The sequence below is a fragment of the Hydra vulgaris genome, chromosome 02 (assembly GCF_038396675.1).
Source record: "Hydra vulgaris chromosome 02, alternate assembly HydraT2T_AEP".
NCBI classification, from domain to species: domain Eukaryota; kingdom Metazoa; phylum Cnidaria; class Hydrozoa; order Anthoathecata; family Hydridae; genus Hydra; species Hydra vulgaris.
In genome coordinates this window covers 25,588,565-25,606,584 of record NC_088921.1, presented here as the reverse complement: position 1 = coordinate 25,606,584, position 18,020 = coordinate 25,588,565, and the positions used below count along the sequence as shown (strand labels likewise).

Sequence of the window (18,020 nt, the reverse complement as noted above, 5' to 3'; positions counted from 1 at the left end):
TGGGTTCTGAGCCAGAACTCTAACCACTGTGCAACGGCTGCTCAACGAATGAGTATAGAATAAAATGAGTATAGAATAAAATTATTATTATAGTATTAAAATTATTTGCATCCACTATGGTGCCAAATGCAATTATTATTATATTAATTATTGTTAATCAGATTGTTATTATTGATTTACTTTTCAAAAAAAGGCGTCAGTTAAGTCAAATAAGTACTGTTCAATTGTTACATTAAAAGAATTTGATGATTTTATGTTTTTTTATTTCCATTTATGAATTAAATTTTAGTCGCAATCCGCGCAATAAAATGGAAAAGTCAGCTTTTTGAATTAAAATTTTCGGAAGTTTAAAGCTGTGAATTAAGTACTTTGTTGGATACTGGTGATCAATGATGAAAATTTTATTTATAGAGTATTTTGGTAGCAAGTTAATTTGCGATAGAAACATAAATACTAAGTTGCGAAAAGAAAGATTCAATTTATTAATATTATAATTCTATTTCCCCGATTAATGGTATGGGATATGCTAACATATTGCATACTATTTGACGCGATTGCTTTGTTTTATGTATATTTTCTTTTGTGCTGATGCGCAAGTGCTTGCCCAAACAATATTGCAATAGTTGATGTAACTGCAAATGAACGAGTTACATATTTTAAAGCAAGTTTTATTTTTGCCTAATTTATGCACTGTTGATTGACTTGGAGATTTTCTTTTCGATGTGCAAAATGTGGTTTCTCAAACAAAATTTTCCTATTAAAATTATTTGTAGGGTTTTTCTTAAATTGGTTTTTTTTTACATCAATTTTGTTGATCATTAGCTAGGGAAACTAAAGTGGTAAGTTATCAAAATTAGACGTAAAAGTCATCCTGTGTCTCAAAATTATATAAATATCTTAAAAATAATAATCGTACTTTATAAAACATCCACACATAAATATTTTCTAAAAAACCGTGAAAAAAAACAAACGTTTTTTTGTAAAAAGTCATAGAATAAAAGAAGGATAGATGAAATAATTTAAGACTTAATCTTATTTACTTCTTTTATTTTGGGGTCTTCCGTAAAGTATGCATGAAACTACGGGGGAGAGTGTTACCCCAAAACGTACAAAGAAAAAAGAAAAAAAAACAGCGAATACGTAGGTTTGACCATCTCTCGTGTTCTATTTCACGTGATTTTTTTTTAAGAAAAGCATCGATTTTCACAAGTTTAAAATATCAATATGCTATGTTTAAAATATCAATATGCTATGTAACAGAGTCAAATCGAATTACATAAAAGTTTTTTTGTTCTTAATGCTTTAAAAAAATTATGCTTTGGGAAAGAGGTTAATAATTTTAATGACAAATTTTTTATATTTTTTGATTTATTTTAGTTTATACTAAGTCGTTGACTAATATAAACACAGGCGTAGTTTAATTTTTATTAAGTCGTATTTAATTTTTATCAAGTCGTCGACTAATATAAACACAGACGTAGTGGAATGTTCATGTATCATCAAAAGGTTTTTATTTGGGCAGGCAACCTTGTAATAAATAGCAAGAAAAAAATAAGTTTTTTTTTACTGCAGTAAAAGAAAAAACCACACAGAGTAATCTATAAATCCTGTTTAGTAGTTTACTAAGAAACAGCTAAATATCATTTCACACTGCGTGGTTCGCTACAGCAAACCACGGCTGCTAACCACTGCGCCACGGCATCTTTCATTTTTATTCCGGTTTTGTTTTTAACTTTCTGGCTAACATGCAAGAGTGAATGTATATGTGTGCGTGCGGGCGTTTGTGAAAATAACTTATTAATTTTTACGAACGTAAAAAATAAAAAAAAATATACTTATTGCAGACAAAAAAGCTACTTGAACCGATGGCAATAAATGGAGAACTCATGCTTCATTTAAAATTGTAAAGAATAAAAATAAGTTTCAAGAAAATATTCTCTATTGTATTATCTATATATATATATATAAAAATGAATATAAGCTATTAATTTTAAATAAGAAAAAAAATTCAAACAATATACGGAGCATCTTATACCGATGGCAATGAATGGGTTGGGGAATCTATGTTTGCATTTAAGACTGTATAAGTACCAGCTCCACTTGTCAAGAAAGCATCAGCATTAAATGAAGTAATGGGAGGTAAAATTGGGTTCGATATTGCCAGTGAAGATTCTATAAGTGACTGAGAAGTAGAGACAGATTGAACACTAAGTTGATCTGAGGAGGCCTGAACAGATAATGGCGGATGAATGACCAAGCCTGACGAAGGTAATGACGCAGATACCTGATGAAGAACCAATTGACCTGGTGTTACTGGACAATTTGAGGAAGTCTGAGTTAATAACATGGTAGGCAAATTAGTTATATCGGGATTTTGTAATGATATAGTAACTGGGTGTTGACCTAATGTCATTGTTGGCGGTTGAGAACTTATTAAATGCAAATGACTGAAATTGCTTATTTGTCTTGATGATCTGTTCCGGTTATTCAAATTCCCATTGACGTTACTTTCTTGGGATATAATGGCATTGTTTGGCACTACAATATTTAAATCACAACGACTTGAAATAGGCGATGTAATAAGTGAGACATGGTTGCTATGAGAAACATCAACATTTGTTGACATAAAATTGATAGCCCCACTTGAATGTCCGGCAAATGAAGGTATAGATTCACTGCTTACAAGATTTGGCATAAATGACTGAGATATAACATTCTGAATTAATGGTTGCTGTGTAGACAGTCCTCGCATAACTATAGGAGTACCCACAGAATTAACATTTTCTAAATGATTCGAAACCGTTACCATGTAGGCATTGCTATGGTTTTGTTGAATATCAGTTTGATTTAAAACAGCAGCTTGAGTATTTTGCAACTGTTGCTGTAATATTTGAATTTGTAACTGTAGTTGTTGTTGATGTTGCAAATGTTGTTGAAATGTTTGAAGCGACAAACTGTTTGAAATACTTACATTAGATGATGTCAAACCTGTCGGAATAGAGATAAAGCCGCCATATTGATTATTTGTATTTAACGATAACATTGTGGCTGGAATACTTTGAATATTACCTAAAAGTAATTTATAAAACATTACTAACATAATTTCAAAACTTAAAATTATGTTAGAAATGTATAAAAATATCGGTCTTAACAATAACTATTAAAATTAATTAATAAGCACAAACTTAATGAGGATGCTGCGTCATTGGTATCAGCAAGTATCGTAATAAAACGATTATTTGGTGATAAATACTCTTTTTTCCGCGCTTCATTTATTGATTGCTGACGTTTCTGTCTTTTAGGTGTTGAGTCTTTGTCAATATTTTGCATAACAGATGACAAGCCTGCCGAACTAGCAGCAGTTTGAAGAATTTTATAAGATGGAACGAATCCAGAAGATACTTCAACTGAGCTATCGGATTTAGGCTTTTCTTTCCAATATCTTTTTAGGCCATGCTCAGGAGGTTCGCGATCCCCACCTAATAATTTGTTTGAAGTAAATGTGATTGACAATATTGTTTTTTAAATATATATATATATATATATATATATATATATATATATATATATATATATATATATATATATATATATATATATATATATATATATATTCAACTATTTATAATATATATAAATATAATATTTATAATATATATTTTTTTGAAGTAAATGACAGCATATCTGTAATTGTAACAAATATAATTGCAAATAAAACCTGTATTTCTCATCTGTTCATTGACTTTCCCGATCGTTGTGTTACTGCAACCAGTAACAGCTGCAATAAACTTGTAACAATTAGCACGGTTACCACCGGAAGGTGTGAGCATTTCAGCTAAAACACGTCTAGCTTCAACTTGACTAGAGATTGATCGTTCACGCCATGACTCTAATAGCCGACTGTGTGTCAACGCCATCTATAAATGTACACAGTTCAAAAAACTATTATTTAATTGCACTCATTCAAAATTACTTGAATGCACTTGACAAAACAAAGCAAGTGACAGTTTGAAAGCTGCATATTTGTACAAACATAAAAATGCTATGAATAAACTGTAAATTTCAAATAAAATAACAAATTCTAAAAAAACTATTCTTATTATTTTAACATAACAAATTTAAATTTTTTTTTTTTTTGAGATTATTCACCTCCCCAAGGCCCGAGGGGGCCACTACAGTTGAGGAGGCTACTCTTTTTTTTTTTTTTAAAGTTGATATTTGTGGTGCAACCCTCTCTCAACTCTTTAACTCAGAAACACGAACCTTGCCGAGCAAGGTTTGTGTTTCTGAGTTGATTCAAGTTGATTAAATTTACAAACTAAGTTGACTAAATTTACAAATGGTAAATAGTAATTTAAGATAGTATTTAACATTTACAAATTTTATATATATATATATATATATATATATATATATATATATATATATATATATATACATATATATATATAAATATATATATATATAAATATATATATATATATATATATATATATATATATATATATATGCGGTAGTGGTGTAGTGGTAGAGCGCTATGTGTGGTGTAGTGGCGCTATGTAGTGGTGTAGTGGTAGAACGCTATATATATATGCGGTAGTGGTGTAGCGGTAGAGAAATGCGGTAGTGGTGTAGTGGTAGAGCGCTCGCTTCATAAGCGAGAGGTTCCGAGTTCGATCCCCACCACGTCCCTGGTAGTACCGCGCTCAACTTGTTTCTCCGCGCAGCGGTCTTGTTCGTCAAGGTTCGTGTTTCGGAGTTATAGAGTTGAGAGAGGGTTATAACCACAATTAAGTAGCCTCCTCATCTGTAGTGGCCTTCTGGGCCTTGGGGAGGTAAAATATTAAAAAATATCTATATATCTATATATATATGTATGTATGTATGTATGTATATATATATATATATATATATATATATATATATATATATATATATATATATATATATATATATATATATATATATATATACACGTTCTGGGATTAAAATTTTTTCGGCACTGCTTATTAGCAGCGTTCTAAAGTCCAAAGTTTTTTTATATATGTGAATACGAACTAAAATCTTTTTCAAAAACTTTAGCAACGTTATAAAATCATATGTTAATATTCGGTTAAACAATTGCTTTGCGTCACTTTTGATTTCCCTAGTCACGCTTCCATCGTCATTATGTTTAGGAGAACTTACACCATTTCCTCGTGATATATATTTAAAGGTTTTATTGATTCCGTTTTTGCGCTCCACCTGGTAGTGGAGTCAGACTACGAACTCCAACAGCTTGAAGCTTTCCCGAGCGCTAGGTTGAGCGAGAGAAGAAAACATAAAGTGCATCGATGGTTCCGAAAAAAAATTGTCATCATTACTTCTTCTTTGGCTGCATGCACGCCTACGAAATTAAGTGAATGATTATCACAATTCACAAATATTGCCATGTTTTTTTCATTCAGGATTCTTTGATGAACATCAGAATTGTATCCAGCCATAACAGCACCATTATTATAGTACTGTTACCTTCAATCTTGTAAATTCATAATCTTTCTCTAACTGCTTCAATATTTCTTGAACCGAGAAATGATCATATAATCATGACAGTTTTTTCCTTAACATTCATGTCAAGATAAATACTACCTCAGACACAATGATCTTGAGTGGAGTTAAACATTAATCCATAATAATTTGCTTTACGTATTCCTTCTAGCATACTATCACAAATACCGGATTCCATGAATTAAAAATGAATTTTTCCAAAAACTCGTTTTGAATTTTTGGTGTAAGATATGAAGTGGATTCAGGCTTGCTCTCAGCAAATCTAATGTGATCTTTTAAGACAGGGTCAAAATTAGAAATTAGTTTCAACAAACCAAGCAAATTTCCTGTATTAAAATCTGACTGAAGTGGTTCTCTCTGGTCTCGCAAAGTCAGGTTTTGTCAAAAATCGCAAAGTATATGATGCAGTGTAAAATTAGTTATTGTGTGTATTTTCAAAATATCACACCATTTCTGACTTTCACTTTGAATTCGCTCTTGAGGTTCTGCATCAATTATCCCTCTGCTGTTAAGCAAATTTTTTTCCAATTCTTACCACTGAGTAAAGCATTGTCGATGATTGTTGGAATTTTCATGAACAATCATTCTCTCAGGTGCTTTTTATTATTCAAATCCGCTTTCTTGCTCCAAACTAGATTGGTTATCGAACCGAGAAAAAAAGAAGACAACAATTACAAAAGGCAGACTTTTTGGAAGGTGAATAAACAAACCATGAACGCATCAATTGCTCACCAAGACCATTCTCAATTTTTTTTTAAACCAAGTTTTGTTTTCGTCATCAATATCTGACCCCATTTTCTTATTCTTCAGTAACAGACTTTCTATAACTTGAATTCTTTGAAGACTTTATCAACATATTTTCAGATATCTTTTCTACATCATTAGATATTGTGTCAAATTCTTTTTCAGTTAAACTTATTCTAGCACCTTCTAATTCTTTGGAAATTGCAGAGTTTTAAAGAATTAGACATTCTAAAGAAGTCGCGTTTGAGCTTGATTTTGCTGGTTTTTTCTACCTTTTTTTGCCTCTACAAGTGTAATTTTCAACCTGCAGCTCCATTTTCATGTAATATTTCCTAAAGTATAAAAAGCAATTATATATATTTTTAAAATCACGTAAAAAAATATTTTATTAACTCTTTCATTAATTTCATTAGAGTAAGCTTTACAAAACCTATATTATTAAAAAAATCACTTGTTTACCTTTCTATTAATATCTAGTTTGTTGCGAATTTTTTTTGTCAAAACGGCTGGTAGCAAATTAGTTAAACAGGAACCCTGATTACCAGCTATAAAGCCTATAAGGTACCAACACTAGATGCCTACATGGTACCAACTCTGCAAGCCTATACGATACCAACACTACAAGGATACAAGGTACCATCACTACAAGTCTATAACTGTATGTACCATCTGTACCAACTGTATGTATCAACTGTACCATCACAACAAGGCTACAACTGTACCATCACTACAAGCCTTCAACTGTAACATGGTACTAACATTAGAAGTCTACATGGTACCAACACTACAAGCCTACACGGTACCAACACTACAAACCTACAAGGTATCAACACTACAAGCCTACAAGGTACCAACACTAGAAACCTACATGGTACCATCACTACAAGCCTACAAGGTACCATCACTACAAGCCTACATGGCACCAACACTACAAGTCTACAAAGTACCAACACTACAAGCCTACCAGTTGTGCATTTTAAAAAGTAAGGACGGTTTATAAAGTACTTTTTATAATTATTAGCAAAAAACTAATGTTAGCTAATATTAGTGCGTAAAACTGATACTTTAATTCACACTAAAAAGTTCAAACTAATAAAAACTTCAATAAAAAGTTCGAACTAATAAAAATCTAAAAGTATAGCTGAAAGTAAAGTTGAAGTTTTAAATTATTTGGTAAAGTATTGTTTTTTTTAAAAGCAAATAAAATAATGAATATTTATAGGGTAAGCGAACAACAAATAAACAACAAGCATGTATTGTAGACACTGGTTTGCATTAAACCCAATTTTAAAATAATAAAATTATAAATATAAAACATGTTATTAGTATTAAATGCAAATAACAATTATAAGAATCTTACTCTAACACAATTATCAATACAGCAAGATTCAAGAGGAAGATCACATATTGGTTTCAGTGTACCCATTGCAGCTTTGCCTTTTTGTCGCTCAATTCGTATACCTTTCTTTTTAAAAGACATTTTAAAAGACATTAAATAAAGTCAATAATCAGATTGCATATTGAAAACACATTTTATTAAAAATAAAAATCAAATAACATATTTGATATTAAAAAACCAAACATTGTAAAATAAAACAAAAAAGTTAATATTAAGTATTTAAATACTATTTCATATTACAAAAAAAAAACAGCATAAAACTAAATAAAAAGTAATACAGTTAAAATAAATAGATCGTAGATATTACATCCATATCAATATTTTCCATTTAATCATAAATGATTTCAATTATAAATTATTTTAAAAATGCATCTTATTTTTATTATTTATTTTTTTCCATTAAGTTATGAAAAAACTTAGGTTACCAATATTCAAAATAGTAACAATAATTACCTCTGGGTCTGTTTTCATTCGTTTATGTAAAAAATTATTTGAGTAGGACAAAATCTTTTGAACTCCTTTCTCACAGAGTTTCATAGTGCCTTTTAGAAATTCCCTTTTTTGCAAAACATAGTCTTCATACTCTTTTGATTTTCTATGACCATTACCTAAGCCTATTTTTCCATTTCTAAGTAAATAAAGACTTTTTTTACTATTTATTTTATTTACAAAAAAATATTTAGTTTTATCTAAATACTATTTAAATAAATTAATATTTAAATAAAAAATCTCACTTTTTTTTAAATGGTTTTTCTTCCAAATTGTTAATATCATAGCACTTGAGTTTTCGCAACTCTGTTGCCACCGTGAGAATATCAAGAAGAAGCTTAGCTCGACTAAGAATATCTTCAACACTTGTACTTTCTAAAACAAATTTATTATTTTATTAAATAGAGTAAAAAGGAAACAAAATTTTTTCTTTTTTAATATAGGGATATTTAAATTAGAATAACAAAAATATAAATATTTAAAATTTTAAATTTACTTTATACAGTTAAATTATTTCTCAAATATCTTAGCTTTATTAAGATGTTTAAGTTGTCTTGAGCTCATCAATGGCTTAATATGTTTAATAAACACTCAGTGTAGTAATAAATAAAACATATTATGCTTTATTTATTGCATAGTGGAAATTATTATAATTATAATAACTTGCACTATGTCAAAACATTATTTAACTCTTGATGGGTTAGAAACAATCAATAGAGATTAAAAGAGCTTTAAGAGTGTAATGTTCATGTTAGATGATCAGCTAAGATAATTTCATTTCAAAGTAGATGCAAATGCCACATGCGCATTATCATCCAGGACCAATATAAAAGTACCAAGATTTTTTTTTATTGCTAGAATAAATGTTTTTTGCTTTATTTGTTTATTATAAAACTAATGCCTATGTTGCATATTTTTCTAATTGATATAAATGTTTTAGATTTAAATTAACTTTTACGTAAATGTCACTATGCATACATGTCTATATACATTCTGTTTTGTATACATTATATACATTTTATATGCACACTATATACATTCTTTGTAAACAAAGAATAAAACTATATGTAAAATAAACTTGCTCTAAAATTGCTACATAAAATTTAAAAAACTCAGGCAGCCATTATAAAGTTGTTGCTGATAAAGTTATTACTGAACTATTACTTATTACTATAAAGGAATTACTGAGAAATAAATTTCTTAAGCACTGATATTCGCAGAAAAAAATTTTTTTGAACATGAAAGATATTTCCTTGTAAAATGATTTGCCAGAACCATGAGTTGTACAAAAATGAATTTTCTTGAGTGGATATTAAGGTGGATCTTTAAAAACACTGTGGATGTTGAGGTGGATCCTTGAATACACAGTGGATCAACAGGTGAAAAAAAAATAATAATAATCAATACATAAAATATAAAATTTTTTTTGACAATTTTAAACCACTTTAACCCTTTGACTGCCTGTAAAAAACCGATTAACAGAACATGAAATGTCATGAGATGCCATGTCAACAGTACATGAAATGACTGTACATGAAATTTCATGATTGATTTATAAAATAAAAACTACTTGTCAGAACTTCACAAATGAGATCATGTTTTACTTTTTCTAACTTATTATTGGCTCCTTGAAATTTTTGGTTTCTTGTTTTTGATAGCAAGATTAGACGTCAAGTTAGGTTTAGCAAGCTGAGATCTAAAGCTGTTAGTTAAGTTGTGCAGTATTGTTTGGATACATACAGGGACTGACTTCACTTTTTCAAATTTCATCATAAAAAATTTCCTCTTTAGGCTTTTGTTAGTTTCTCAAGAACATGTTTAAGAGTTTTGACTAAAAGACTAAGTTGCTCTTAATAATAAAATAGTTTTAAAAATACAAAGCAGAGTTCCAAATACTTTTAAAAGACTGTGACAAAAATGTTGACTAGACCACAAATGGTAGAAGAATCTGTGTAGGAAATAACAATAGCTACATAAGCAGGACTTATTAAAAAACTATAGAAATGATTAACCTGTTTGTCAAAGATATCAGGAAGCACAAGCTCATTAAAATTAAGGAAAAATAACAAAAAGTAAAAGTTACCTGTAAAATTTTATTCTTAAATTTGGGAAAGCTAATAAGATCCACCCCCTGCTAATAAGATAAAATATTTTACTTACCTTAAGTTACAATATAATAAAAGATTAAATAATAAAAGATTTTTTTAAAGAAATTTTGAGATTTAATAATCTAAGAATGAACTATAGCATTAGACAATACCTTTTGCAACAACCTCTTGGTAAAATAAAAATTTTTCTTACAAGAATTTGACTAATAAAAATAAAAAAGGGAAATTGATTACAATTGGCAATACTCAGCTTAAATTTTATGATAAATATTTTATTTCTGCAAAAAAACCTAGTGCTCATGAAGCAATGATTTTAACATTATTTACACCAAGCACTACACTTTTTTTTTCCTTATATAAACTAATATGATAAACCTGTACACTTTGCTTTAAAGTACTGTGGCAATGTATATGCAATTCTTCACTTCTTTTTTTGAAGTAGGCTAGTATATAACAAAATATAATATATATTTTGTTTGTCCGTGAGTGACACAGGGCATTTCTGTGTCACTAATAGACAAAATGTGTTTTACACTTTTAACATTCACCATACTTAAAAGCTGACACAGTAATTCCAGTGTAACTCACACAAAAGGATTGAAAGCTTGAGAACAACTTTGATGTTGATCAATAGCGAAAAACAAAATGGTAACTATAATCAGAAATTTTAATACAACTGGAAACTAAATCATTTTAGAATTAATTTAAAGAACTTCAAAAATGATTAAATTAGACAAGTTAAAAGTTGGTATTTTTTAAATTATTATTTAAAAGATAATGAAAAATGGAGGGACATGTTTAAAAATGTATTCAAATGTAAAAAAATAAATTATTTAGTTTTGAAATAAATTAATCTATACTTCCTAGTATAAGTATGCTGCAATTGTTAAAAAATGACTGTTGGCTGATCGATAAATAAAATTGACATTTAAAAACATAGTTAACTAATATAAATAATAAACAGTTAAAATTGACAATATAAGCACGCTTAAAGCCATTAAAATAGACGAGGAAACTAATTCAATTGTTTTGATATATTTTATTTGTGTTAAATTTAAAAACAAATTTAAATACAAAACGATCATTTTGCACAATGTTAAATTAAATAATAACCATTAAAGTCATTAAACACAGATGAGAAATTTTATGAGAAATTTTGAAAAAATAATAAACAAAAAAAAAAGAAAAGAAATGTAAAAACAAGTAATGTGTTGCTAAGTAACATTTAAAAAAATAGTCAGAATCTTTAGAACTGACTCCATGGCAACTATAGAATTAATAATTATATGTCCGGATTAAACATGTGACTATTGGAGTCTTTGTGTATAAGATAATAACCATCAACACTTAAATCTCTTAGAAATAAACATCTTGTGAATTTTTAAAGAGATAAGATTTGATGGAAGAAAAGTTACATTAAAGATTGGACGATTAAAACAACCAGATGATTTTAATTTTGATGTTTAATAATTCTAGTTACTACAATTATCTAAATTTAAAATTATTTACAATTATTTAAATAATTATTTAAAGCATAAAATAAGTTTTACTCAAATGCAAAAAGTAGTTAGCACTCAAAATCACACAAGGCTTCATTATGCCTCATCTTTGCAAAATCAAAATTGCCAACAGAGACACCATGCACAATATAGTACTGTTTTAATAATCTAACATTTTATAGTTGATGATAGAGTGAGCCTTTCTGAATGTTAATAGAGTTCTTAAAAACATACTACCAGCCTCAGAACCAGTTTTTTTTTGTTATTTGGGTGCCTTAAGAAGTCCTAATGGTCTTGTCACAGAGCACTGCGGAAGTGCATTTAACTGGGAAGTTCGCGCCTCCTTTCTTACTGTGATGAGAAAATATGTTCAAAGCATATTTCGAACCTGGATCTCCTGCTTATAAAGCAAGCGCTCTAACCACTGCGCTACGACCGCAAATTATTAAACTAAGTCTTACAGTAGTAAGACTTAGTTTAATAATCTGTAATTAGTAAATACAGTATCTTTAGCCATTATCAAAAGGAATTCACAGTTATTTAAGATGAAATATGTTATGAAAGGAATTTAAACCTATTTAACATAAAATATGTCATGAGTTCCAAGTCTTTTGAAATAAATTGATTTTTTACTGAGAATACTCAAAATAATTTTGCTCCAATGCAATGGATCTCCAATGCAATCCAAGTCAAAAAGATTTTTCCTCTGTTGTTAACGTATGCCATTCAAAGGGACACTTTTTTTTTTATATTTGTAGTCATGTTAAATATTTGCTAAAATAATTTATATTATTTAACAATTTTTTCTCATGTAAATACACATGATCACTAAGACATATGTATAGTCAATATTGTTATATTAATTATTGTTACAAGTGCTACTTAAGGGGGACCTGTACCTGAATCAGTATTTTAATAACCACAGTTTAAATGAAATGAAATTCACTTCACTAGTTAATACTAAAAGGTCTTTTTATAAGTAAAACAAAAAATATTCTTTTACCTGCACAACTTAAACTTTTTACTTGTAACATTAGAATTTTTTTACTTTAAACCTTTTTAATGTAATGAAAAATAGTGTTTTTTGTTTTAAAATACTGAGTGAATAATTTATTATTAATAAATTATTTAAACTGGATAGATCATAAACTGATTTGATTAATTACCTGATCCACAAATAAACTTTTGAATGCAACCACAAGCAGTTTTCTTCACATTTGAGCAATATAATCGACTTGCTTTAAAAAAGATTATGATATTAATTCAAATCCATATAAAATTATATGACCTCTCATTGAGGTTGCAAACTTAATTTAGAAATAAAAATCATTATACTTATAAACTTTAACTAACAGTAATAACAATAACAATTAATTAGCAGTAATAATAATAATCAAAAAAGAAAAATTAATCAATTACTGGTAGTTATACAACATACTTTGTAAAACTTCCACCAAGACCACTTATAAAGGAGAATAAACTCAATAACAATAACAACATTTTTTTTTAAGCTACTGTCATATACATGGAAATACGTGGAAAAAGTAACAAAATTTTTACTCAAGTAAAAGTACTGTAACTTGAGTGAATTTATACTCAAGTACAGGTAAACGTTACCGTTCAAAATGTTTACTCAAGTAAAAAGTAAAAAGTGGTTCATTAAAAATGTACTCAGAGTAAACATTCTCAGGTAACAGACCTGATGAATAAAACACTTAAACAATGTGGTTAATTCTTTTCAGTATATATTTACAATTATTATATTTAAGTAATATTTTTAAGTGTGTGCTTTTTAATATAAAAAATACTATATTAAAATTTGTCATAATTTAACACTCATTTTATCAGTTAAAGCATTTTTTTTTTCTCTTTGTTTGCAAAAACATAGTAGTGGGAAATTTTTCATTATATTTTGTGAAGATATGCGCACTATGCATATGTGTAAAAAATACTTTGAATAAATTTTTTTTTTCTTATAACAAGAAACATCTAAAATGGAACATCTTCAAAATAAAGCCAGTAATTTATAACTAGGATATATAATTAATTAAAAATAACAAGTTATTTTTCATATTTTTTCTTAGCACTTTGTGTAAAATGTAAACATAGTAAGTCTTTGTTTTAAATTTTCTTTTAAAATTCTAAAAGAAAGATTAAAATTGGAAACTTTAGTGAGGCACGTTTTTATTGTTTTCATAACTTCACTTAAAACATCACTGAAAAATATATGCAAACAACTTTATAAAACAGGCAATAATTTTTATCGACTAAAAAAATTAATTTATACTTTCTGTGAAATTAATTACTAATTAATAAAAATATTTTACTCAGTAACGTATATGAATTAAAATGTATATAAAATGTACTTTAAAAAAGTACTTAAAAATAGCAAAAGTAAAAGTACACATTTAAAAAAATAATTAGAAAGCAAAAATTCAAAAAAAAACTACTCAATTAGAGTAACGCGAGTAAATATAATTTGTTATTTTTTACCTCTGTATACATGTATATACATAAGAGGGTCTTGCGATATGCAAAAAGTTAAAATGGATTTTGACCATTATTTTTTTTTAAATGTCAGTTTATTATTGCGTCAGATTTTAATATACTCTATAGAATATATTTTATAAAATATACTATATCATATATAACATACTATAATATCTACAACAATAATAATACTCAGTTTTAATTGTTAATATTATTGCTATATGTATACCAATTACTAAATTATTTATTGTTTAAACAGTTTTCTAATATGCAAAATAAATTAACTCCAGAAAGAACTTTCACATAATTGTAAAAAAAAAAAAAAGCAAACACAGATGCAAAAATACTGTTTATACCTAAATCACTGTTTAACTTATTTGCTAATCCTTTTGCAAAAGCTTCTCCTTCATCATTAAAAGCTTTCTTTTCTTCCTCTGTTAACTGTACTTTATCTGGTTTGTCTTTTTTTTTTCGCTTAAATTTCAATCCTAAACATTTATGAAATTATAATTAAAATGAAATAGGGAAAAACATAGTTATGTAAGTTAACTTTCTTATTTAACTATACAAACTTATTTTTTAGTTTTTTTCTATACAATTTTATGCTTTTTCTTAACTATGACAATTAAACAGATAAGCAACTAGAATTTTATATACAAACTAAAAATTAATTTACCACAAGCATTGCATAATGTTAGAATCTTTTGTGTAGCTGGGTCTATTTTGTGGCGAGGTGCTGGCTTGTATCTTGGAGTAGCAGCAGCTTTATTACCTCTTCTCATTGGATTCACAACATATCGTGAACCACAATTATCACAACAAAAATCAGGAAGTGGATTTGGACGAATTGGATTTTTAATATTTCTTCTAGGAGCAGCATTACTTGCATGAGGTGCAAGTTCCAAGAAGTGACCAGGAATTTTTTTGGGTCTTTGACTTTTACGTATAGATTCCATAGACTTGTTCTAAAAGTTGTTTAAAATAATTTAAGATAATTTTAAAACTAAAACTATAAAACAAAAACTATAAAATTATTGTTTTCTTATAAATAACAAAATCGCAACTTAAACATTGTTGTTTTAGGAGAACCAACTTATTTTATTGAATACAAATCCATTTAAACTTATGATTTTGTTGAAAGAAATATAATAAAATAATTTGAAAGGATAGGTAATTCAAACTACCAAACAAAAACTATAAAATAATAGTGTTTTGTAAATAATATAATAGCAACTTAAACATTGTAGTTATAGGAGAACAAATTATTATAAGCAACTTACAGTTTTTTATTTTGTTCAAACCATGAAAGTTGTTAATGCATTTCTGCTACCTATATTTCTGACCCATGTTTCAAAATTAACTGATATTTAAATATTTCTAATTGTAAATGGTAACTGGAAGTTTACTTTTTCATGACAAACTTGTTATTATTTGATCAACTTTTTCGAACACTCAAGTAATATAATTCATAATGTATACTATTCATTTTAATGGAAAAATACAGTATCCAAAGCTTATGTTTACAAATACATTTGTATTCTTTTTTATACACATTTTATAACTGTACAACAATATAGAAACATTATTCTAGCCAATGGATTCAGAGTTTCTTGCTACCTTTAATATAGGTAGCGAGAAAAAAATATATAGGCTATATATACATATAATATATACATTTATATTTTTGATGCCTTTGATAAACTTAGTTAAAGAAGAGACAAACGCTAGAGCTTCATTAAGTTTTCTTCAAAAAAACAAAAACATATTGATTCAAATTTCAAGAAAATAAGTTTTTAAATTAATATCGTTTGGAGATTTAGTTTCGAAATTATTTTTGAAATATATAAGTTTTAAATAAAAAACATATCAGATACTTGGGAGAACTTTTATTTTAATCAAAAAAAAAATCGAACAATAATTTGCAAACATACTTTTAAATAACAAAAACTTTTTTCGATATGACATATAATAATTAAAACATATTAAAAATCACTCATGAATATCATTTCAATTGATTAAAAGAAAACTAATACCTGTAAAAATGGTAAACTAAATGATAGAGAAAATGTAGACTGGTTGTGAAAAATAGTAGTAAACCGTAGGTCCTAAATTCAGCCCGGCCTGATGAGGGGTTTACCGTTACCGTGACATAAATTTACCGTTACCGTGACATAAGTTTACCGTTACCGTTACCGTGACATAAGTTTACCGTTACCGTTACCGTGACATAAGTTTACCGTTACCGTTACCGTGACATAAGTTTACCGTTACCGTGACATAAATTTGCTCCACTTAAAAAGACGACACTTGTAAGTGTTCAAAATGTAATTGAGAACTTCATAGTTGTAATTAAGAAGCGTAAGATGCAATTGAGAAAATGAAAGTTGTAAGTGAGAAACGTAAGATGTAATTTAGAACATGGAAGTTGTAATTAAGAAACGTAAGATGAAATTTAAAACATAAAAGTTTTAAATAAGATATCGTAAGATGTAATTGAGAACATAATAGCTGTAATTGAAAAAGTTTATAATATAGATTCTCAGAACAATGTTCTTTGCATTTTTAATTTTGTTGTCTTAGTTTACTTAGTAATTTATTTATTTGGCCGAGGTTGCCATATGAGTTGGTTTTCAATAAATAATAAATATACTATCTATAAAATAAAAAAGTCTAGATAAAGACATTTGCGGTTTTTACAGTAACTAGAAAAATTCTATGGGGTGTCTGTAAATGCTTTTTTCGTTTGTTTGTTTGTAAAAAAAATTCAATTGAGAATTCAGATGATTAATCTAATAAAACACAAATTTTACATAAAAATATAATGATTTAAGTTGAATTTAAACAATGTCTTTAAAAATCATGGCAATATTCAGTTCAGTATATATTTAAAATCAACGCGTAATGCATGATCGTATGTTGTTCAGCACGTGCACAATCACCTCAAATTATTGCATTTTTTCCCGCAGTATCAATTCTTCCCTAATACTGCATTCGTTGTTCCACAATCCCAGCATCAAATACAGGTGAAATGCAAATCACATTTTTAATATTACATTTTTGGATCAGATAATTTCAACCGGGTTTAATAAAACCAACGGGTTTAGTCCTAAACATAATTTTCAATAATCATAATTAAATGATCCACAGCGAGTTTATGTCATGACAACATTTGTTGTTGATATAATTGCAATCAAATGTTTGCATTTTTTGAATCAGGTACTTTTATTATTGCTCTTCTTTCCTGTTCCGTTTTTCTACGTAAAAGGGTAAAATTTGTTTTATGTAACCAAACTATCTGATGACCAGTTGTGATATATTCGTTGATGTTTCTAACATATTCAGCTCTCTTTTTTTAATTTCATTTCTATACATTGTTGAAGGCTCCATGTACACTCTTTTTTAATGAAAAAAAATCTGCCTTTGAGGTAATTGGTGATTGTTGTTGTTCTAGTGCTAATATTAAATTGCCTTAATAATTTTGTTTTGATGGCCACCAATGTCAATTAACAATCACTTTCAATCCATGAATGCATTTCTTCGATTTGATCCTCAGTTAATTTTTTTGGTTTAAAACCACTTTGTGAATAAAATCTGAAATTCCACTCCAAACCCAATTGTTATTTGTTGACCCAAAAGCTGTATTATATTTAACACCTAAAGTTGTCACTAAATCTTCATTTCGCTCAGCACATTCAACAACTCTTTTTCTTTCATTCGGTGAAGATAAAACGTAACGTTTTCTTT

At 27.8% G+C, this 18,020-nt stretch overlaps 1 protein-coding gene across 2 annotated transcripts; it reads right to left on the bottom strand.

Annotated features, from left to right (window-relative positions):
• Positions 1–1,917: 1,917 nt before the first annotated feature.
• On the bottom strand, positions 1,918–16,415 carry LOC100198790 (uncharacterized). Of its 2 annotated transcripts, none has more exons than XM_065790407.1 (10): positions 16,310–16,415; positions 14,953–15,241; positions 14,633–14,764; positions 12,953–13,024; positions 8,425–8,554; positions 8,144–8,318; positions 7,652–7,756; positions 3,719–3,917; positions 3,186–3,479; positions 1,918–3,069 (listed from the first exon to the last, which is right to left on the bottom strand). In XM_065790407.1, the coding sequence occupies exons 2-10, from the start codon at positions 15,230–15,232 to the stop codon at positions 2,030–2,032; spliced, it is 2,427 nt and encodes an 808-aa protein (XP_065646479.1). In that variant the 5' UTR covers positions 15,233–15,241; positions 16,310–16,415; the 3' UTR covers positions 1,918–2,029. The 2 variants fall into 2 exon arrangements, with proteins under 2 accessions (XP_065646479.1, XP_065646478.1); XM_065790406.1 differs by lacking the exon at positions 16,310–16,415 and adding an exon at positions 15,557–16,109.
• Between the last annotated feature and the right edge of the window lie 1,605 nt (positions 16,416–18,020).